This window comes from Poecilia reticulata, chromosome 5 (assembly GCF_904066995.2).
Source record: "Poecilia reticulata chromosome 5, P_reticulata-male-v2, whole genome shotgun sequence".
Taxonomy (NCBI): domain Eukaryota; kingdom Metazoa; phylum Chordata; class Actinopteri; order Cyprinodontiformes; family Poeciliidae; genus Poecilia; species Poecilia reticulata.
In genome coordinates, this window is record NC_088834.1 from 22,401,810 (window position 1) to 22,425,092 (window position 23,283).

Sequence of the window (23,283 nt, forward strand, 5' to 3'; positions counted from 1 at the left end):
TAAAATTGGGAGTGGTGGGAAGGTGGAGCAACTATTTGAAGAGCATATTCCTCTAAAATTAAAGTCACGCATCGTCCCATTAGATGATGATGATTCGTGTTTATTTCACTGTTCCCGATACATGATCAAAGCGTATATACATCAGATGCTGCAACAGTTATCACTCTTTGTAAAATCGTGTTCAGGCTCTCACAATTCTTTATTTGTTGTAGACAGGAGTTTTATTGTAGAACTTTTATTAAAAAGTCCTATTAGCAACTGAAGTGATGCTAATCATCGCTTCAGATTGTGAGAAGAATACAAATGGAGTTTAAAATATATGCGTTGATTAACAAAGTTCTCTGCTAACTTATAGTATTTTTTCTCACAACAGGAAGCTTAAATGAGTGACAGAAACAAGAACAGAAGAGGAAGAAAATATGAGAATAAAAGCTGTTTTTAAGTCGGTAGAAATAAAAGTGTACATTTGCTTGGAAAAGCATGATGGAAAAACAGATGGGATATGTTTCCACCTTCAGGTCTATATTGTACTTCATTTTCCAATAATGACATTCCTGTAGCCCTTGACGTGACACAACTTGTTGCTATCAAAGTCGACGACCAGTTTTCTCAAGCCAGAATGGGTCGGAGTGAAGTAGATTTTGACTTTGGCGTCTTCCCCTGGTCCCACCGTGCAGCCCAACCTGGAAGGTAAATATTTAAGTATTAGCCTACTTCTCTGAAAGCCGCTTGGAGGCTTTGTCAAGATCCTCAGATTGCATAAACATTTCACAGATAAATCACTGCAGTCACAGAACTCTTTGCTTATGGCTATCTATGGAGGTAATGCAGCCAGAGCAGCAGTGTTTGAGCTGCTCTAGACAGAAATCAAACTGCAAGGATTATTTCTAATATCCTGTCTACACAAATTGTGTGTAAACAGGAGATCACTTTAGGTGTACTGGAAATCTGGCAACCTCTCGGAGATGATGTTTCCTCCAGTGAGGTTGGCCCCCTCAATGCTGAAGCAGCAGTTGTCCAGCGGCTCTGGCAGAGGGTTCTGGAGGCTGATCTCTGCGGCCAGCTTCCGGTTCTCCTTCGGTTCACCCAGGATCTGTAGGGAACAACCACATTAGCCTGATTAAAGTCTTGCAACATTGCAACTAAGAACTTTGGTGTATTTTGTTGGGATTTTATGTGATAAACCAACACAACGTAATAAGTAAGTGTGAAGTGGATTTAAAAATCTTAAAATGAGATGCTCATTTGTATTCAACTCGCTTTACTTTGTGGTCCACGAATCAAAATCCACTGCAACCAGCTGCCTTCTGATCTGCATGTTTTTTTTAATGGCCCAGTCAAAGTTCACCTAAATTGAATCGAGAATTTGTAAAATTTTAGAACTATGTATTTTCCTTCTTCATCTCCACAATTGAAATCTACAAGCTGAGGTATGTTTACAAGCAATACAGAGCAGCCTTAAAAATGTTTATCTGCAGAAGGTGACCTAAAAAAGCAAAAGGAGACGAGAAGCACCAAAGAAGGAAAGGACTGCTTTACAGCAGTTGCATTGCAGCTGTGTGAGAAGTCAGAAGGACAAAAGATAAATTTTAATTCCTCAATGGTGTAGCTCTCAGCTTGTGTCTCTGAAGTTTCTAACATCTTCCTCAGCTGTGGCTGTGTGTGTGTGTTATGTGTCTCTGAGCGTGACACTTCTGGGCAATCAAACCGAATACCTGATATTTACAGCGTATTTACTCTGGCTTCTTACACGGTCATCGCCAGGTCAAACTTCCACCAACACAGAGCTGCGTATTCACCATTCAGCTCTTAAACACGGCATTGAAAGCTTATCTTTGCAATTTAACTCTGACTGATTTGACAAATTCTGCACTCACTCTGACTTTGATTTCAGGATTGTCCAGTACGATGTTTCTCATCGCCAGCTTGGCCTCTCCTGTGGAGTAGTCGTGCAGTAAAGCTGCCAGGCGAATCAAGTTGTCCTCTGTGACTTGGCCCCCATACTTTGAGTAATTCAGCCTTAGTGGAACTCGCCTCTCTGGAGTGTCGCACACAAAAGCATTTTTGACAGAATTAGAACAAGCATCATTTCAGAGATGTCCCTGTCCAGACGGTGGCGTGACTCACCTGCACCTGGTGGGAGCTGAACATTCAGCAGGTCTTTGAAACCACAATTTCCCCCCAAAAACCCATTGTAGGACACAGCGCAGGACCCAAACACCAGGCGACACTTCCTCTCTCCCTCTGTGTTGTTAGTGACAACAGCAAACACGTCAAAGTCGCAGCCCTTCCTCATGTCGGGCGTAACTTTGATGGTGAGGTGAAGACCCGGGTCTGGGTTCTCTTGGAGAAGCTTGTTTTGGTGGTTGGCTTTTGTGAATGCTTCGCGCTCTTCATCAGATCCTGGGAACGTGGAAGCACAATACACTGACTCTCGGGGAGAATTTGTAGTTTAGGTGGTCAAAAAAAAAAAAAAATGAAAGCTTTAACAGCATTTGATTTGACTGTTTCCAGCAGGCAAACACATTTAGAAAAATTTAAATTATGCATGCAACAGATGAAAAAATGCTTTGTATTTTCAATAATTACACTTCATCTACTCCAAGGAAAACTAAGCCAAAAAATAACAGGAGGTGAGATTTTCTAATTACATTCATTCAACAGAAGTTAAGCGTTTAAATGCGCCAAATGCTTGCGCAGATTGTTAAAACACAGCTGTCTTCTTTATGACCCAATTGGTCTCTCACAACATGGCGCAACAAGTTGGTCCAATGTTTCTCATACAACGTCTTCACTGAGCTTTGCGTGCGTTTGTTTAAAGACGGCCCTCTCTAAAGTACAGACTGATACTTTCAGTTGGGTGAGGTTTGAACTTCGGCCATCTCGATGACTTGATTTGTTTTCCTTTTTGCACCACCGTAGTGGACATTTGTGCCTTCGCTTGGGTTAATCGTTCTGCTCCAGGCTTCAGCTTTTGATAACATCCAGCTGTCGGACAGATGACCTCACATTTCACCGAGGAACTTTCCTGCATAGAGGAGTTCATACTTAACAATAACCTCCAACTTATATAAATGGACTATGTGGCTGCAAATCTACCAAATGTACTGACAGTTGGTATGAGGCGTTTGTGGACACGTGCTGTAGAAATGTAGAAATGTGGGGACCGTGGGAAGCTAATGATGCCTGCACAGTTTGAGCTGCCACTCTGAGATCTTTAAGTAAGCATGTCTCAGAGTATTACACAGTTTCACCTCGGTGTGAACTTGCTCATATGTCATTTTTTGAGTGGGTTTTGGCAAACGTGTAAATTTTTCCACTTGTGAAAGACCTTCCTTTCTATAAGAGGGATGGATTTCAAATTCTTTTCAAATGACCTTGCAACCCCTACGGGATTTATGGGCTGCAGCAGATGCTTCCCTGTGAAAACTCCTCAACTAATTTTACGTTATCATTGTGTTAATCCACATTCCTGAACATCTGCATTAATAGTCACACAGGCTGTTAAGTCCACTTAATAGGTATATCTATATTAAAACTTACTAATTATTTTGAAAGCAGTGAGAGGAGACATAGATTTCTTGACATTGTTACATTTAAGAGTATTTTCTTAAAGATATCTACATCCTAAAATAAGGTGTTACAATTTTAATGTTTATGATGCATTTTAATCACATTTAATTCCTGATTTTACAAAGGGGGCATTTATATTTTAGCATAGGCTAGTTAGAATAGCTTTGTTCACCTAAATAACTTAAACCATCATTTGAAATCTACATTTTTTTATTTTCTCTAGTTATCTTTTGATTACTAGATTTTACTTAATTGTGTTTGTTGATTTTAAACATTTAAGAGTAATAACTATTCTAGAAGAGAGAAAATCCATATTGGAGCAAATATTTTTTGTACACAAAAAAGTGCAAAAATTAACAGCTCTTATCTTTTAACTACCATTTTTGTTGCACAAGTGAAAATCTAATGGTAATGTAGTGCTTGGCCATTAAAATATTCAATAAAGGAAGAGTGACTTGCATCTACCCAATGATATTTAATATGAATGGCCTGAGTGCAAATCAGCCTACAAAATAAAATTTATTAGAGTTTAAAGTCTAATAGTTTAATTGTTAATGAGATAATTAAACTATCAACACATGTCTTGATTGGAATATATAATAAATCATTATATCACCAAAAATCTTTTGTTTCATGCAGTTTCATTAATTTTCTTATTCATAGCGTACTGCAAAAATTGATTTTATATGATTTTAAATGTTAATTTTCTTACAAATTATGCATATTTCTTTTTAATTATAATTTTTTTTATTTTACTTTTGCTTTTAATGATTGACACATTTAAATAATTGAGAATACAATTACTTACCTGTCTTTTATAAGTATATCTACGTATTCTAACAATGACGTACAAAATAATAATTTTTACATGTTATGAGTAATACGTTGTGGTACCTTCCGGGTACTTGTAGAGGTGAGTGATGTCCTCTCTGCTGTCACTGCCAACGCTCTTGGTGCTGATCATCTGGCCCACCAGTCCGATTGTGGTAACTTTTGAAGTGCTGCCGTCCTTTTTCTTCATCATTGTGACAACATCAGCGTTGACTTCAGCGAAAACAAACGGGGCGTCGTACTTGAACGCAAGCTCTCCCTCCTTGATGGCCCTGAGAGGGATGGGGCCGCAGCAATACACTCCTAAGACAAAGGGGACAATGTTAGAACTGAAAATGACAGATAATAGTTCTACAAAACATGTATACTTATTTTAAAAGTGTTACCTTCACTCTTCTCCTGGGGAGTGGGGTCACTAGCCTGCCACCCGTCAAAATCAGGCTTGAGGTCAGGTCTGGTCATCCAGCTCTCCACCCAGCAGTGATAATTCCTGGAGATATATTACACAATGTGAGTGCTCATAATACTGCCAATCACTCAGTAAATACAGTCTAAGTAAGGTCTAACCAGATCATTTCTCTGGATTGAATGAGTTCCCCGTTTTCATTGACGTAACGCTCAATCACCAGGTTGCTATTGGTGTCGTGGGCAGACAGATAGTTGGTTATGACTCGGCAAGGAATGCCCAGTGCTCTGGAAACTAAAACAAAGGAAGATCAAGTTTGCTGTTTTTGATTGACAAAAAATAATGAGTCGTTTTCTCTAAACACCCCGCCGTTTCTTACCAGAGCAGGCCACGGCAGCAAACACCCAGCATTGTCCGTAACGAACAGGCTGACAAGACTGAGTGTCCCAATTTCGCAGAATCTCCACGCTGCCACGCCAAAACAAGGGACTGACCCCACCCTCATATCCATCTGTCCATTTTCCCAGCAAGACTCCTTTATCATCATTGCAATTCACCTGGCGGACAACAAAAAAGTTGTGTCTAAAACGTTTTTCGCATGTGAAATGTTAAGACTTGGAGAGGAGTAATTAGTCATACCATGGCACTTAGCACTCGGGTTACGTAAATAGGGTTCCTTCTCCCTGAGTAGTCTTTTCCAGGATTTCGTAAACATTTGGGATTCATGTCCAGAATCCTCAGACAAATATCCAGGATTCCACTTTCGAACTGCAAACACAACAAATGTACTTAATGAGTGTTTGCCTGTGGGAAGGTATGCTGTAAATGTGGGAAAACAAAACCAAGCTGGATATTTTCAAGAAGTGTAAAAGCAGCACAGTTTATGCACACATAAGTTTTGTAGCATTTTAGAAATCCCATAGGTTATCTTATAAGAGCATATTTTCCTCTTATCATAATGACTCTTATGGAAACTCATTCAACACTCTGACAAAACTCCTGGCTCATCTGGTTGATTGTTTAGGGTGATAAGGAGAGGTTAACAGAGTCAGTGTTGGTGTTGGTACCTGGCCAAAGTTCCAGGGAGTGGGTATGATGTGTCTGCTGCTGCCTCGAAAGATGATCCCATCCTGAGAAAGCACATACTCTGCCAGATTCTGCTCGTTGTCCATATACACTGTATCCGCTGTTGCCAAGACACAGCACAAACAGTGTCCCAAGGTGAGTTCAAACTGGCGGACTTTTGTTTTAAACAAATTCCTAAGATGCTTCACTGCAGCTTATTATCGATCAATGCACCAAGTTTTGGCAATTATTATTATTTTTTTATGATTTATTATCCCTTCTTCTTGTTAACTCTAATCCTTAACACACACACTGGTGTGAAACATGATAATCTAAGCTCTTGTTAGCTCCACTAGATCCCCTGCTTGACAGACATGTCCTCCCTATGCAGGCATGTTTACCCACCTGGACACCAGGGATTAAACAAGAGAATGAACTCAATCTTCTCTGATTGGCTCAGAGTAAGGGTGTAGCGGCCAATCGGAGCTTTGGGAGACGAGCAGATGGACAGGGCCACCATGTCTCCAGGGGGGCTGGTTACTGTAGCGCTCCAGGTGGAAGTGTCGAGGCTAGAAGAGAGACCAAAACTGGCCCTGGTACCATACTGCTCAGAGGGCTGAGGACCTGAAAGCAACCAAGGAAACAGTTAATTAGAAAGAAGAAAGCAAATCTTTCAAACTTGTTTGCAACTTTAACAGACAAGCTCCTGAATGTAAAGCGTGTGTGCTGTAAGGTTTCTCCATAATGTTCATCGGTGGGTGTGGGGAACCACAGACCCGTTCACATGGAGTTGGTTTTTAAGTAACCCATGACATTTAAGAGACTGTAAGCCATGTTTAGGGGGCATGTATATATTTAAGTCTACAATTACGAACCTGTTTGATTTCAAACTATTGAAAATAAATTCTAACTTGTGCCTTGCAGTTTTGCAACATAAAACTATGTGTTGTGTATTACATGCAGGAATAAAAGGCCAAATTTAACATAATATCTGTGTCCATGATGAGAGAGTATAAATACGAATATTTTTAGAGTTAATGCACATTTGATTAAGGTTTTTAGGTTTAAAGCATCTGTAACTGTTCGGACATACATTTACAGCACAGAGGTGCCATAAATAATCAATAAATGCTTACCCACTAAACTTCAGAGAACTTTGGAAAATTTTCCAGCAGTTTTGTCAACTAAAACAACTTCGGCTTTGCATTGTGATATTCTTTCTGTCTTGAATGGAAAAGCCAACTTGAATCCATCCGAATACGGCTGCGTTTTAAGGCCTGATAGCATTATCTGTGATTATACACACACTTCCCTTCCGACCAGCAACATTTCCTGATATCGCTGTTGAATTGGGTGGTTTGCAGCTGTTGCCTTATCGGGCTTTTTGCAAGAGACAGATAGGTTTTTGTTTTTTATTCAGAAGACCAATGCAATGTAAGAGCTACACTTTCCAACAATAACAGAAGAGCCTGATTACAGTCACACACAAAAAATGCAGGAGGGCTTGACTTCAGCAGAGGAAGTACAGCACAAGGCACTGAAGATGGAACGCAAACACATTCAGAAGCACCTCTCATGTTTGGACTAGAATGCTTCCTGCTGCTGCTCCCTTTCCCTCTTCATATTTGAACAGGTTGCAAAGGAAATTAACATAAACAAACACACCCAGCAATGAGTGGGCGAGTGCACTCACTTCCCGAATGAGAGGAAGTAACCTCGATGCTTTTTCACCAGAGAGGAATACACTTGTACAATCCATAATTTAAATTAATCCATTCATTTTTTCTTAAATGAACAGGAACTGTTTAAAGTGAAAGACTGCACCTGTTTCTGCGATGCAGTCAAGAGAGCTGATGCCCGGCTGGTAGCTCCCAGACCGAAGGTACAGGCTGATGGTGAACGGCTGGCCTCTCCGGACGATGAGCCGATCCACTCCGTTGAGGTCGGTGCGATGGTCCGTGTTGTTGAACAAGCACTCCAGGTTCCAGCGCTCAATGTCCAGAGCTTAAAATAAAGCAAACAGCCCCATCAGTAGCTTAAAGAGAATGTCTTATTACTATAAAATTGTAAAAACATATACTAAACAGTGGCTTTTATCTGGTTCTATCATATTCTAAGAATATTTCTGGTCTTTTTTTTGTTTGTTTTAAATTAAGCCAAATTTTGTTTTTCTATTGACACGCTGTTGTTGTGATGTCCTTTAATTTACCTCATATAATAACACATAAAAATTTTTGTTGTAAAGTCAGTATGTTATTTAAAAGTCATAAACTTTATTGAGCACCAGTACGTAAACCAGTCACAACGCTGCCGCTAAATGCATCTGGCTGTGGTGGATGTGAAGTTTCTAAGTGGACTTAGTGGATAGAAAAGGACTCTGACTTTGAACGTGACATGGTTGTTTTTTTTTCCAGATAAGCTGTTTTGAGTGCTTCAGGAACTATTGATCTGCTGGGATTTTCACTCACTACCATCTGTGGAGTTTTCAGAAAATGGTGACTTAGATTTTGAGGGATGTTTTCTTAAGAGATCTTTTTAGCACCACAGGCTGCCTGAGTATTATTGTTGCTGACCATGTCTATGTCGGTCCAAAAGAGCATATATTACATATATAATAGTACAAGAAAATTGCATCCTAGATGTGCAGCAAACAATGTAAAGTTAGCTTGTCAATATGATCAATGCCAGAAAAAACATAAGGCAGTTTTGAAGACAAAAGGCAGCCCAGGAAAGGAGTATATTCTTAGAAAAAAAAATCATAAACTTTAGTTCTATAATGTAGAATCCTTATTACTTAGAGGAGTACTGTCCTGATGAGTACGGTTCATATAACTCATTGTCACTCCCATTTATCGTTGCTGTTAATTCATAACAATCTTTTCTAATTTAGACATTATATGGTTGCATGTTAGGATTTAGTGTGAGCTCTTCAGATCAGATACATAACCACCAGCTTGTTCGGTTATTTACTATTCATTAAGATCATTTAGTTTCTGCTTGATTCAATAGAAGCTAAACACAGACAGTGTCTTCCTTCTCCAGGGACCTCGCTATAGCACACAGAGTCCCACCCTAAGGATAGTTGTATAAACAAGAGACTACAGTTCTCTTGTGCAACACCTCCACAGATGGAGATGCATGTCAGAAGGCTAGACTTTCCCCACTTACTAAAACCCAGTGCAATGATATTCCCTTGAAGTCCCTATTATGATGTCAAGCATGGGCTAGACTTAGTTGCACAAAGATTTAGCTACAAATGCTTCCTGCTGCTTTACGTAAGTTAATTAAGAAACATTTCTGGGAAGTAGTCAGTGTTTAATCTTGGCCAAAAACAAATACACACAGGATGGTGTTGGTACAATGTTCCAGATCAGGGGGCTTCAACATTTTCCCTTCCGCCCCCAGGAAGACCAAACTGATGGAGAGACAAAGCAAGAACCCTTAATGACCCTTAGTATATTTAGACTAGATTTAGTACTAAACCAAACATTTAACAGAGTGGACAGGTTTCTGAACACTTAATGTGTGCATTTGAGTAAAATACATTATTTCATGCCTCCTTTTGTCAACTTGTTATTTCTTGTGGCCATGTTAATGTCTATTTGAAGACATAACTTTGAAAAGATACATAAAAAAAACCCTCTGGTAATGAGAAACTGTATCACTTCTCCATCAAAACCTCAGTGCCCCACTTGGAGATGTGACTCTTACACTGAAGACTTATTTTCTGGATCATTGACCAGTGGGGGAAACGTGGGCCGCCTCTTTTTATGAATTTCAAGCTTTTAAAAAGTGAGCACATTTTTTAATCTGAGCTTCTGTAGATTGTGATTAATTTCAGAATTTTAATGGGAAATGAACTTAAATTTAATCGGAAATTTAGGTTTTCATAATTTAAACTGACTACTTTACTCGCCCACCAATGATAATGTTAATATTTCTTTCTTTTTTCTTTTTTTTTTTCTTGTTGTCAATTGGTCTGCTTTAGAAACAGAAAACTCTTTTCTGAGCAAATTTATGACTTGGTAAGTGTACCCATGTTGTCCATTGGTGGTTGATAATTTCCACCACAGGACATGATTGTCTTTCCTGTGTGTCCCTGTAATAACATGATGATCTATCCTGACTCTCACTCATTAACTATTGGAGACATACAAAAAAAACCCTCCCCCCTTCACCCAAATGACTCTGGAAACATTAAGTTGCTATAGAACGTTACCCGTACAAGCACTTTGTATTGTCTTGTTGCTGAAAATGTGCTATATAAATAAAATTACCTTTACCTTTACCTTTTCAACCCACTTTTCTGTAGCCTCACGTTTAAACATGAACCATGTTAACCCATAATCCAACACTTTAATGTTAAATCCAACCAGAACTAGATTGGTCCATGTTTGACCCAAAAGTAGGTTAACATGCTATATTGTGTTATTTTTTCTTACCTCATAGTTTAAGAGTGTGATGCTCAATTAATAACATATGAAGGAATGCCCAAGATGTCTGAAAAAGGAATGAGAAACAGATGCCCAACTTTCTGAAGAGATTTATGTCCATTGTTGGTAATTAAGAAGAAAAAGCACAACACAAAGCGAGCGCTGGCTGCCAGATGGTGCACATTTGAGATTCAAAGTGGAACCTTATGCATCCTTGACTTGCAGCTGAATCTGTAGGGATACCTCACTACCAGAACGGATTATCCAAGGAGAGATTCCTGAGATTCCCCACCTTTTTTCTCTGTGTGCCTGCGCCTCACTTGTCGCTCCTTAAACCCTGACCCCACAGCACAAAAGGGACTCTGTCATCAGCAACACTTGGTTCAGTATGAGCATTAAAGGGAAATTAAATAAAGATGACCTAACATGGTAGCAAGGACCAAAAACACTATTTTAGTCCAGGAAACACAAACAAGCAAACTCTCTGATGTGAATGAAGTTTTCAGTCTCACAGGTAACACCCACTCAGACTCCAGGTCTACACCACAGGCGCTTTTTAAAATAAAAATGAATGCTTCATTCGTGTGGAAAACATGTGTCACTTGTGATGGCCTTAGGCTGTTTAGCAATAATTTGTTGACTGAAAATGTGTTGCGGAGGTGGAAATAAGTGTACAAATAGGAAATAAAACTGCTTTTCAGAAGTTCTCTGGGGACAACATGAAAAACACCATGTAGCTTCGACAAAAAAGCATCCAGAGCTCTATGAGACAGTTATTTACTTCTGGCTCCAGCTTGACGTCAGGGTGAAAATACAAACATGGAGCGGCAGCTCAGAGCTGCACCTGTTTTCAGAGGCTATTATAATCTCAGAGCAGCTGTTGTCTACTTAAACATCAAGCTGAAATATTTGTTATGCTTTCATGTCAGCAAGACCTTTCCTTCTGGCTGAGTGATGCTGGACTGGACCATACAGAATGTGTTTGATGCTTGATGACAATAAGATGGCTTTGTGAGTGTTTAGGCCACCGGCAAACTTAAACACACCGTTTTATGTCACAAGAGTAGAGGTGAATGATGTGGATTTAAATTTTTACCATGATGTGCTGTGTTACTGTTACGCTAATGATGAAAATATTGATGAAAACAATTTATTGCTCATTTATTGCTTATTTTGTGGGTGACTGTTTGGCTGTGAATGCATGGCAGAGCATTCAAAGCACCACAAACACAAATCCTGCTCTCAAAAAAACATTCATCTTTGAAATAGTCTTTTTCAGATCTGGACAAAGATCTGAAGGAAAGCCCATGATCTAACTTCATTTGATCATGTTTTAGAATTTAATATTTATCAACGCTCTGGAGATAATAGTAATATTTAAATTTCTGATAATATTGTCAGTTTTGGAGGGTTTTAACAACATTAATTGGAATTTATTGAGACAACAATAAATCAAAAATTATTATGATGATGATAGGAAATTTCTCCTGATAAATGATAAACAATATGACAAATGTCCACCAAGTGTTCATCTAGTATTACAGTACATATGTTGTAAGTGGCCATTTCAAAAGTGTGACTTGCACAAGAAATCAAAAACCAAAAACGTTAGTAATGAATAAAATATCCATCCATCCATCCATCCATCCATCCATCCATCCATCCATCCATCCATCCATCCATCCATCCATCCATCCATCCATCCATCCATCCATCCATCCATCCATCCATCCATCCATCCATCCATCCATCCATCCATCCATCCATCCATCCATCCATCCATCCATCCATCCCTTTTCTTTACACCCTTGTCCCTAGTGGAGTTGGGAGAGGTGTTGGTGCCCATCTCCAGCTAACGTTCTGGGCGAGAGGTAGGGTCACCCTGGACAGGTCGCCAGTCTGTCACAGGAATAAAATATTACATTTTAAAAAAAAAACTAAGTCTGAGATTGCTGTTTTCTTATATTTATTTTCTAGTATGAAGCAGAGTTCTCTCTTTTAATTATTGCTGGATTTTGCTCCACAACTGCTTGTGGTGCCTGTTTGGTTTCTGCTCACTGGAAATGTTTGCATTACTTCATTTAAACTGTTTGCAAACAGCAACAGTGGTTTATTTTGTACAACAATGAGAATATTCGAGGCGTAGTGACGACTCACTGTGAGATGACTGAGACAGAAAAGGAGGGTGGACTCAAGGGTGCACACTACCAGTCAAAAATATTTACTACTTGCAGGAAGCAGAAAGTGGGGGGAGAGCCAGCAGGGTTACAGCCCAACTTTGAACAAGACGACTCAAAGAGTGACGTTACACAAGTCCAGGCAATAAGAAACTTTTCTCTAAACAAATGTTCTCAAATGTGCTTTTAATCATAAAGGAAAACAGAAATAAAAGATAACAGTTCAACTTGAGCAACTCAAGTCACACACTACAAGAAACGTCTTCGCATGCAGCACAGCTACAGGCTGCAGGAGTTTAGAAAATTTGCAGTTTAAAGCCATCAGGCTGTTGCCTGTCTAACTCTTTATTGAGCATTTTCTCATATTCATAGATAATTATTATCATTACGTAGAGCGAAAACCACACATCTAGATACCCCACAAAATATGTTTTCCCCTAATGTTGATGTTTTAGATTAATTAGTTTTACCAAAATAATTTATATTGGCCTAATACTGAAAAATAAATGAGACTGAATTTTAAAAAAAAGAAAGAAAGACAATAAAGATTCGCAAATTTCCATAAGACGACTATGTCTGTGAACAATTTGGGAAATCCAGATGATGATGATGTCATGGCACTGTAAGCTTCTAATAGGCTATTTCGCAATAATGAAGTTTATTGGATGTGGACGTATTTACGGTTTGCAAACAGAAATATTTGTAATTCTACTGATCCAAACTAATCTGATTTCATATCGGGTAGTGAGAAAACAAAAATGTGCTTATAACTAGTCTGTAAAATCTGACTTAAACTGGGAAGTTTCTTACTTATAAAACATGATCTGTTTTCTGCTAATAATAAGTTTAAGTACATTTTTCTTTCAAACATAAAAGGTTCATATCGATCTGAAAACGTTCGCATCAAACCTAAACGCGCTTACACTGTCAATCAAGACGTCATTAAACGACAAAAAGTATGTCAGCGGTGCCAAGAATCAACCAATCAGCGTTTGCTTGTAAGCTTACGTTGCTTTCAAACAGTAAAACAAACTCGTTCAAGCAATCTAGGCTTGTGGCATCACTTTCTAACAACCAGATTAAGTTAGATTTAACCAAAGCGTCCAGATGCATTTCCTTACCTTGCGCCATGACTGCTGCGGTGCTTTTCAAGGTTTGAGGTTCTGTTTGAATGAATGTCTTGCTCAGTGCAGAAAGCGATGCCTCTCTGCTGTTATCTCGGTCTTATATTTAACCCTCCTTGTACCAGTCAGAGAAAGTGGGTGTGACACGATCCTCATTAAACCAGAGGTGGAGAGAGAGAGAGAGAAAAAAAACACGACCCGAGGCGAGACTTGGCTGTATTGCGCGCACAAACTGTATGCAATAGTGATTCGCTCACCTCCTTCCCCGTCAGATACAGTAAAATCTGTCAAATGTTTTTTTCCCCTGGAAGCTTCAATGCACTTTTTGACAAACACTCACTTGGGCCGTTTCTGCATCATCCAGAAATTAAACATGAATGAGCACATAATAATTAAAAATGGGATATGTGATTTCTTTCTAAGCCTCTTGTTCCTCAAAGATTTATACTCGAAATGTGTTTAAAGTTGCTTTATATTTTTGAAAGAAAAGCATTTTTGTTACAATCTTATATAAAGTGCCACAACTTTACTTTTTTCACGTTACAACCTGAAACAAGAGATTTTGTTTTGACAGATCAAAGCAAAAATATCTGTAAAGTACAAATATCGCCGTTTTTTCCTAATTTTATTAGGAATCTGGAAAGTGCGCCATGCGTTTGTTTTTATACAAATGCAACCATAGTTTCTCAGCCGCATCGACATGGATGGATTTTGCGAAACTACAATGGAAACACTTTTTTTTTTGCATCACGAATCACGTGATCAACACCCGGACGTTACTGTCGGAAATGATGAAGAGGAAGACAGGAAGTATTAGGATGATTATTAGTTGTTGTTTTTTTGTCGCTGGTTGCACCAGACCTCTCACAGCACTGCACAGATTATAAAAACGTGTGTGTCATTCATGCGTGTTGTTTCCAAATCTCTTCTGTAAAATCACTGACTACAATTTCCCCAAAAGGCCGCATAGGTAGCCATTCCCATGTGCAAGGGGTTTGTGGTTCCAACGCCGGAATAAGGCCTTGCCTCACTACAACACAAAAGCCATATCCTTGATGGTATGATGGGCATTCGCAAGTTCATTATATAACCATCTAAACAGATGAACATGTGAACAAAACTTATATATTTCTGTTTGCTATGGCTTTTGGTTTTGGTGAATCACCCTAAGAGTACATTATGTAGGCACAACTGGATTTAACAGGTTTTGTTTGTTTGTTTATTTGCTTTTCATTTTAATTTTACCCATAAAATAATCTTTTTTTTTTCTTGTGTAGCACTTCCTTTTATTTGTTAAATTATCTACTATCACAATGTTTCAATTAGCAGATTCTGTAGACAGAAAGCAAACATGAAAACATTCCTTCACTTCATTTGCAAAACATGTTCAATAAGTAAAAATAGTTTCTTCTGAGGATTGTGCAGCGCATTATTTTTCTTTTTCATGTGAGTATGTGTAAGGTATGTAAAGTATGTGTTTTGCTCTCTGTGTGAGCATTTTGGCCTTAAAGTTGGCCTTTATGCTGAGGAATGTCAAGAAGACCAAAGATCAGACCAAAATAAGACAGTGAGGATTTTGTTTTCTGTTACTTGGATGATCTGGATTGCTCATGAAATTTACAGAACGCAAAAAGAAAAACAGAGATAATTTGGAAATATGCACATGTATTTATTCATATCCCTTGAACAATATTTTTTCTTGAGATTTTCTGTGATAGGCCAACATAAGGCATTGTGATTCAATAATTCATTTGTGATTTGTGTTAGTAGTTTTTTTCCCCTTTTATTTATGCAGTGTGTTCTACCACATTAAATAATAAACATCATTCACTAAAATATGTGGTTCTAATTTGACAAATTGTGAAAAAGTTGAAGGAGTTTGAATATTATTACAAGGCACTGACCGACTACATCAGACATTGTCAAAACTTCTTTTTTACATTTAATGGAGCATTATTCTCACAGCACCAGATTTAGAAGATATTTGTGGGAAAACCAATAATTCCCATTATTTTGCTGTCATGAATGTGCTGATGCTTTGAAGTAGATAATATGGTCTCTCTTGTTTAATGAGATCATAAGTCTAAAGATATTTTATTGTATATGGATTGATACTACTAATAATACAATTTTGCAGTCAACTCAAGCTGTCTGCCATATTGATCCTCTCATCAATAAGGCCGTCTATGAGTTTCCTGAATCACTCAAAATGTCTTTTTGAATCTATACACCTTGATTTACATCTATATTTCATTATATACACCTAGTTGTTGGACTAAAATAGAGAAAATGTTTTGCAAACCATAAACTGCTTCTTGTTTTTTCTTAAATCTGTAATAAGTGTAGAATATTCCAGTCCATGTTTTACTAATCTATAGAATGTGATTAGCATGTTTCTCTAATTCAAAGGTCTTAATTCCAAAAATTGCATAAAAGATCCTTCCTGTTTGTTTTGTTTTTTTAATAGAATAAATGCTTCTTCAGTATGTTTTATACCAAATGTCAGTCTATGATGTCTTTTTGTCAGGTCTACCAACACAATAGGGACATTGAAAAATTACTTATTTCAAATGTCTCAAATGTATAAACAACATCTCAAACTTAAAGCACTAAACTTCTTGCAATGGGCTCATAACAACACAGGGATGTGAAAAGCATTTTAGATTTCTTATTTCTTCTGTTTTTAACTTTGTCACACTTAAAGTTTTTATGTCATCAAATACAATTTCGTATCAGACAAATGAAGTAGGAAATAAAGTAGGAAACTGACAGCACAATTTCTCTTAAGTCATGACTTAAGAGAAATTTCTGGAGTGTTTCAACGTCACAAAATGTCATTACATCCCTATTAATTATTGTTCATGTTGAAACTGAAAAAATAAAGAGACTCAACCCTGGCTGATACAAAAATGTTATTTTTATTACAAAACACTGAAATGCAAACACAAAAAACTTTGTGGGAATATTTTTTGTGATATAAAAAGCCAACACATTATGCACTACCTACTAGTAATGCAGTTTAAATGGGCTGAAAATGGAAATACTTTCAAAATAAAAGCAATTTTATATCAAATGTTAAAGACCAAGTTATAATATTTATGCCAACAGAATTATTACACAAACAAGACTTTTTTTTATTATTACATGTTTTCAAGCCACTGTGCAAGCAACTGCAGCACTGCAATACGATAACCTGATTGCATTAATTTTATGATCTACATCTAAACATATCTGATTAGAACAACTAGAAATCACATGGCTTTATTTTATGTAAAGTCATACTGTATGCATTTCAAAATCAAATTTCTCTCAGATTAATTAAGATACATTTCTAAGTGATTGCTTCAGTGGTGATATAAAAAAATGCTTTTATATATAAAAAAAAACTATTTACAAACTTGTAACAGAATATAGAAACAGCTGGAAACGATGGTATGCTCCACATGGACTTGCAAGTCAACTGGAACATCCTCTGAAGTCGAACTTCCAACTCAAATATTTGAGGTTACACACTAACCCAAGCTCCAAATGCAAAACGATTGGTACACTTATAAAGCATAAAAGTTGCAGTAGTAAATAAATTGCGTCCATTGTTTTGTATCTCGTTAAATCAGTTGGATATATAACAGTGTCCAACATCTATTTGTGAACGCATCCCTTTAGTGCGTGAATGAATAAAACACAAAGAAATACTTATTTGTCATCCGTAATAGTAATAGTGGTTAACCTGATCACTGAGTACAATAATTAACGGTTCCCACTGGTTCTCCATCTTGCGGTGAGGTGTAAAGTCCTTCCTGGATCCAACTTCCAAGGCTCATGGGTGCAGCAAAAACAACTTTATTCAGGGCTGAAGACCTTCAGTGAGCGTTTATTTGTTTTTAACTTCTGGAGAAAAATGAAACATAAAAAATACAACCAAAAAAAATTATTTATTTATGTAAAATTTAAAGTGCAAATAATAGTTTAATTCCTGTCGTTTGTGTTCCAGTGGCAACAATTTGATCTCCAGAGAAGATTTTTTAGTGTTTTGAAGAGTCAAAGGATTCAGCTGATAAAGATTTTCTCGTGTCTGGATCATCAACAGAAGCCAAATCCAATCAGCTGGCGGCTCTCTGTGCTGCTATTTGATCACTTTAGCGACACATTAATTGACCTCTTGGGTCAGCTGATGCTTATATAATTAAAATAGTTTCAATGTGACGGCAACGTCAAAGCAAAAGTAAAACAATGCATATTTTACATCCATCAGAATATACATAGTAAACTACACATAAACAGACTTAATTTCCTCTCCTTCAGACCAAAGCAGCATTTTGTTGAATACACCAACACACTTGTCAAGACAGGGGACGGTGTGACGGCAGTTTCAAGTATCATTTCTATGCTATACTTACTTTAAACTGTACCGCATCTCACAGATCAAACCTCTGTAGACTTTCCAGCGCTTGTGCTTTCAGCCTGAAAGATTCATAATTAAATTTTAATTACGCCATCTTTTAAACTGTGCATTTAACAATATAGACACTGCAGGCAAATGCATTTCATTGTATTGTTTTAAACCATCTGCAGAGTAAGTTAAAGGCGTCACACCTTGCTGTCAGGCAGATCCTCGGTCTGATGCTGCTGCTGGAGTTTCATCCTGGGTGCTGCTGGTGATGGGCTGCTCACTGCAGATTCTTGCAGAGCGTCTGGGCTTTGGGAAACGGACAAAGCTTCGGTGGAACGAGCAGATCCGACTTCTTTCAAGGTGATGATTGAGGCGCAGACAGAAGAGCTGTCGTCCATCTCTCCCGCAGTGGAGCGGCAGCTGTGACTGCAACTGCTGAAACCGCTCACGCTCTCTCCCGACGACTCGGAGCTGTCCACTGGAGGACGGAGAAACACGTGGAGGAGTTCAACGACCGCATTGGTTTTACTTTGGGGTTAGCAAAACCTTCTACCGTGACAGAAACAAGTTGTGCAAAGGAAAATCCTTGCCTTTGTACTAGAAGTAATAATCCAGATATTAAGATTGCTAATGTTGTAAAGGAAATGTGAATCCTGCTTTCTTCAAATTTTCACTCACATAATAAGTTCTGATTTCCATTCTCCCGGTACATTTCATCCTCTTCTAGAGATCCAGGAGGCGATACGTATCCCACAAGCCCCTCTGAGACCACCCTTCGCTTTGGTCCACCACCAACAAATTCAATAGGGGGCATGGAACCGCGACCAGAGGAAGAGGAGGAAGAGGAGCTGCTGCCTGAACCAACAGATTTCGGTCGTCCCTCCAGAAGCCCACCCTGTGAGGCCGACGACCCCAACGAGGACAGCGCCTTGTTTTCTGCAGGGACAATGGAAATTATGTTTTCATCAGCGGCAGGATGACCAGATGTATAAACCTGGTTATGATTTTAAAAAAAAGCTCACCCCTTCCTAACAGAACATAGTTTACAGCTCTGTCACTGATAGCCGCTTCGCTGGGCTGGATGTCCATGAAGGGTTTGTTTCCAATACCCAGGAAGACTCTCTCCTGCATACGGACCTCTGAACAGACAAGACAAATGTGAATGGACAAAGATTTAAAACTAATAAGGAAGCGTAACTTTATCTCATAAAAACTGCAATTGTAAAACCACTGAAATAAATGTACACTGACTTGCAGATGTATGATCTCATTAAAACAAAATTCTAAAAATACAAACTGTTTGACATGCAAAAACATTTATGTTCCCAACAATTCCTTAAAATTGATATAAATGAGATCTTTTAATAAAATCTTTCTAGGAAGTTTCTGTTTTTTTTTTTTTGTTCTGTGATAGAAACGTGACTTTTCCAGAGTCTGCCCCAACTCTTGCCCAACTCTAGCCACTAAGCTGGATAAAGAGCTGTATTTATCTTTTCACACCATGAGCAGAAGAGTATTAAAAAAATTTCTTCAAACCTCACCATTAGTGACCTGCAGCTCTCAGCGTCAGTCCCCAGATATATTGTACAATGGGAAATGGCCAAATATCCCTGTTTCTGTTTTCTGCAGCCTTATGAAATGTCGTTTAGAAAGACTATATACAGTCCCATTCGCAGAATGGAGTTGTACAAAATACTGAAGAAACGTGGCAATAAATGAGCCACAAGTATGTTAGTTTAAAACAACAAATTCATAAACCTGGATCTCTCAATACTTATTGAGGGTTTTATATGAAAGGTTGATTTGTTTCAGAAATTTTCAGTGTGATGTTAAGCAACTTCAAGAAAATGTTTAAAGATTTTTACTGATACAAAAAGGAGTTTCAATGCATGTGGCTAATACTACAACTCTTACTAAATGAATTCCCCATATAGAATCGCTTTGCGAATCAAAGTGCGTTTATATTTGTACCTCTATTGTGTATGGCCTGCTCCCACAGGATCCGCTCAAGGTCTTTGGTCCAGGCCTCCTTCGCTTCCCGGCATCCAGCTTGCAGTGTGTATGTGTCTTGGCTTTTCCTCTTTCGGAACCAGATCTCGAAACACAAGCCGCTGTCACCGCTGTTCTGCGTCATGCCGATGTCAGACGTCTGAATGCAAGAGAAGGACAACATGGTTTCTTTAAGATCGGTGCTCCAAACGCAGCAAAGCAGTTCCAGGAGCAGGAGGAAACACCAAACGTGCGTAAAATGTTTCCTTTCTTTGTGTAGAAAGGAAGAGACAGAAAAAGAAACAAAAACATTGCATTTTTCTGTCAGTTTTATTTGTTTATTTTTGTTATTTAAAGTTTATTCAGAAATCTTTAAGGGATCATTATCATTAAGTTAAAATAAAAAAGGGACAGTTGTTGAAGATGCATCTGATCAGCTTAGTCAATTTTATCCGTTACATAAATGCTCCTTGTCAGCATGTCAGGAAGTGTTTCTAAATCTTGAACTTTCTAAATGTGTTTTTTTTTTTTTGTTTTTGTGTTTTTTTCTGCAGGGTCATGTTTGTGAATGGACGTGCTGAACTAAATGGTTACCTTGAAGGACTGTTTGTAGATGTATGTGTCATTTCCCACATCCGTCTTTCTGGTCTTGCTGAAGAGAACGAGGTCTTGAAAGAGGAAAATGTGACGGAGACATTTCTTCTTCCTGAAAGTTACCAAGAACTCATCCTGGCGTATCAACTGACCTTGCTCTTTCAGATTGACCTGAGCACACACAAGAGGACGTGTGGTCATTTAAAGTGAAAACAGTTTTTCAAAGGAAGCTTCATTTCGTTTACTATGCAGTCTCTGCTGGAATATCAGCGATTGCGCCTGAAAGGTTAAAATGGACAGAAGTCAGCATAAAAAACCCCAGAGGTTTCTTATTATCTCTGACACAGAGCGTCTGTTTGCCATTAAAGAAATAACGGCATTCCTTTAGGTTCAGCTCCATTCCTGCCGCTGTTGCTCACCAGATAATGGAGCTTCATCATACGCCACACAGCAAAGATCGGGGAAAAGTTCAGGAGAGATTGATGATCTGTCATTGTTTCTAACTCACCTCCCTCCCTGTACATGTCAGGATAACTAACCTCACCAAACCAATGAAAGATGAATTTTCATATTATCAATAAAGTCGCCTTCTTGCGTCTTAAAGTGTAGTGATGCCAATGCATCACTAAGTGCTGTAAAATTGCCCAACACCACAGGGAACGGATTCGCGTCTGGAATTCTCCATCTTGTATTTGTTGCTGTGTTCGCTGAGTGTGATTTTAAAAGCACATAAAGGAAATACAAAACTTTAATCTTGCTTGATATTGTTTTGACGCTAAATTAAAATGACCACCGCTTCCCCGCTTACATCACATTGGCGGATGGCGTCCATGGCCAGCAGATTGTTGCCGTGGCGAAGCTGGAAGTGGATGACTTCCAGAGCTGCCTTGATCTCGGCGACCTCTTTCGTTTGCTCCGGTCCACACTCCCTCATCACGTCCTGCAGCAGCAAGCTGTACTTACTGATGCGCTGCACAGGCTTCAGCAAGTAGGACCATAAGTCCATTTTATCCCCCAGCTTTAGCTGCTTTTGCTGAATGACGCAACAGAAACAAAGCAACATTGTGGTTAGAGTGCAGATGTGGTACGAAATGGTGAATGAAGGTTGTTGGGTTGAATTTACTGACAATCGAGTTATACATGTATTTGTTTTAAGTGGGTTAAAACTCAGTCTATCAGTCAGTTTAAACCCATAAAGTAAACTTATGAAGTTATGATGTAAATGGTTTGAATCTTTATACAGTGCTTTGCAACAATTTTCTTACCTGTTCATTTTATTTAGTTTAATAATTTTACAGCTAAAGACCCCAATGGTGTGCACTCTTTTTGGTGATACACCAACAAAACATAGTGCACAGCAGAAGAACAACAAACGAATGTTCCAACAAAAACCATGTAAGAACATGAATGGAGAAAACAGCTGCAACGTTTCGGTCAAAGCGCCCTCATGCTTTAGAACTGCCCAAAGTTCAAAATTGAATTCAAGACTCGAAAACATTCACTGTTGCTAACCATCCAATCTGCCTGAGTCTGAGCTATTTTGAAAATAAATATGGAACACATTTCAGCCAATATTTTTGCAGAGTCATAGATGTGCAACTGAAAATGTAGCAAAAGTATCAACTCAGTCGGGTTTAATGTAAATGGACAACACAACTGTCAGATTAGTATTTTGTAAAACCTGGCGTAATTTTCCTTCAACTTCAAAATCGTGCACCGCTTTTGTTTTGGATTATCTAAGAAAATACCAATAAGTTCCAGGAAGTGACAACATATAAACCAGGCTAAGGGATAAAATAACTTTCATGTTTTCTTCCCTGCTACAGAAAATAACAAAATTATTTTTGGAATCAAGAAAAAAAACGGGTTCTCACCTTAAAAAAACTTTTTCCATGATTGGTAAGAAGAGAGTCAGACTGAGGTTTGTTTTTGCTGTAAAGGGCATACAAAGCAAAACTCTCTCTCTGAAAAAAGGGAACAAATGAACACCATCAATCATCATCACCTTTAAAACTAACTTGTGTCAGAATGTAAAACGCAAAGCATTTTTGAGAACAATATGTCGCACTTCTGTTAGTCAAACACTTACTCCCGTTCTGTTAAGAAATTTACTCGTTTAAATTGTTAAAAAAAAAACACAGACATGTTTGGAAGCAGCAGACGTATTCTCAGTTCTTCAGCTATGAAACATCTGGAATGGTTTTCACTGGAACTGATTACGGTCAATTATCCAAATTTAAGGTCAGAACTGAAAAATCGTGACTCTACACTGAATCAAATCTGCCAAATTACAGCTGGCTCAGACAAAATCTTGATTAGGGTCGTAATAAATGGGATCTTAGCTGCACACGGTGCAAAGGAAAGCAATTCAGGAAGCAGTTCAGGAGCTCACATGACGCAAAAAGCAGCGCCCGACTCTGTACGGCTCCTTCACGCAGCTCTCCAATTCGTCCGAGAAATAGTGGCGGTGAAAGTCGTGGAGCTTTTCCAAATTCCCGAAAATGCTGCCCCTCTGGCCCCGGAGGTCCTGCGGGACGTCTGCTCTCTCCAGCTCGGGAAAGTAGTGCTCTCTGACGTAACCCAGAGCTTTGACATACTCCCGCTCTGTGGACAGGAGCTCCTCCAAGATCTTCTGGACTTTCCTGTTCCAAGAGGAGGAAATGAAAAATGCAAAGTTACTGATTTTATAAAATTGTGCTTT

At 38.5% G+C, this 23,283-nt stretch overlaps 2 protein-coding genes across 5 annotated transcripts in view; both read right to left on the reverse strand.

The window, feature by feature from the left end:
• Window positions 1-79: 79 nt before the first annotated feature.
• Window positions 80-13,757, reverse strand: tgm2b (transglutaminase 2b). Its single transcript, XM_008409361.3, has 13 exons — window positions 13,607-13,757; window positions 7,700-7,879; window positions 6,281-6,499; window positions 5,878-5,996; window positions 5,450-5,578; window positions 5,190-5,367; window positions 4,972-5,104; window positions 4,791-4,894; window positions 4,468-4,707; window positions 2,128-2,403; window positions 1,878-2,038; window positions 957-1,093; window positions 80-683 (listed from the first exon to the last, which is right to left on the reverse strand). Exons 1-13 carry the CDS (start codon window positions 13,614-13,616, stop codon window positions 533-535), a joined length of 2,037 nt encoding a protein of 678 aa, XP_008407583.2. The 5' UTR covers window positions 13,617-13,757; the 3' UTR covers window positions 80-532.
• A 2,751-nt stretch (window positions 13,758-16,508) lies between these two features.
• The window catches only part of quob (quattro b), a 35,861-nt gene continuing 29,086 nt past the window's right edge, over window positions 16,509-23,283 (reverse strand). For 3 of the 4 annotated variants that reach the window (XM_017305027.2, XM_017305029.2, XM_008409362.3), the window contains exons 15-24: window positions 22,975-23,224; window positions 22,457-22,546; window positions 21,391-21,615; window positions 20,583-20,753; window positions 19,971-20,148; window positions 19,022-19,138; window positions 18,678-18,935; window positions 18,203-18,477; window positions 18,007-18,070; window positions 16,509-17,497 (exon numbers count right to left, since the gene is read on the reverse strand). In XM_017305027.2, coding sequence (XP_017160516.2) covers window positions 18,032-18,070; window positions 18,203-18,477; window positions 18,678-18,935; window positions 19,022-19,138; window positions 19,971-20,148; window positions 20,583-20,753; window positions 21,391-21,615; window positions 22,457-22,546; window positions 22,975-23,224 — 1,603 coding nt within the window. In that variant the 3' untranslated portion in view covers window positions 16,509-17,497; window positions 18,007-18,031. The remainder of the gene's footprint in view (window positions 17,498-18,006; window positions 18,071-18,202; window positions 18,478-18,677; window positions 18,936-19,021; window positions 19,139-19,970; window positions 20,149-20,582; window positions 20,754-21,390; window positions 21,616-22,456; window positions 22,547-22,974; window positions 23,225-23,283) is intronic. The other variant, XM_017305028.2, reaches the window with a different exon arrangement.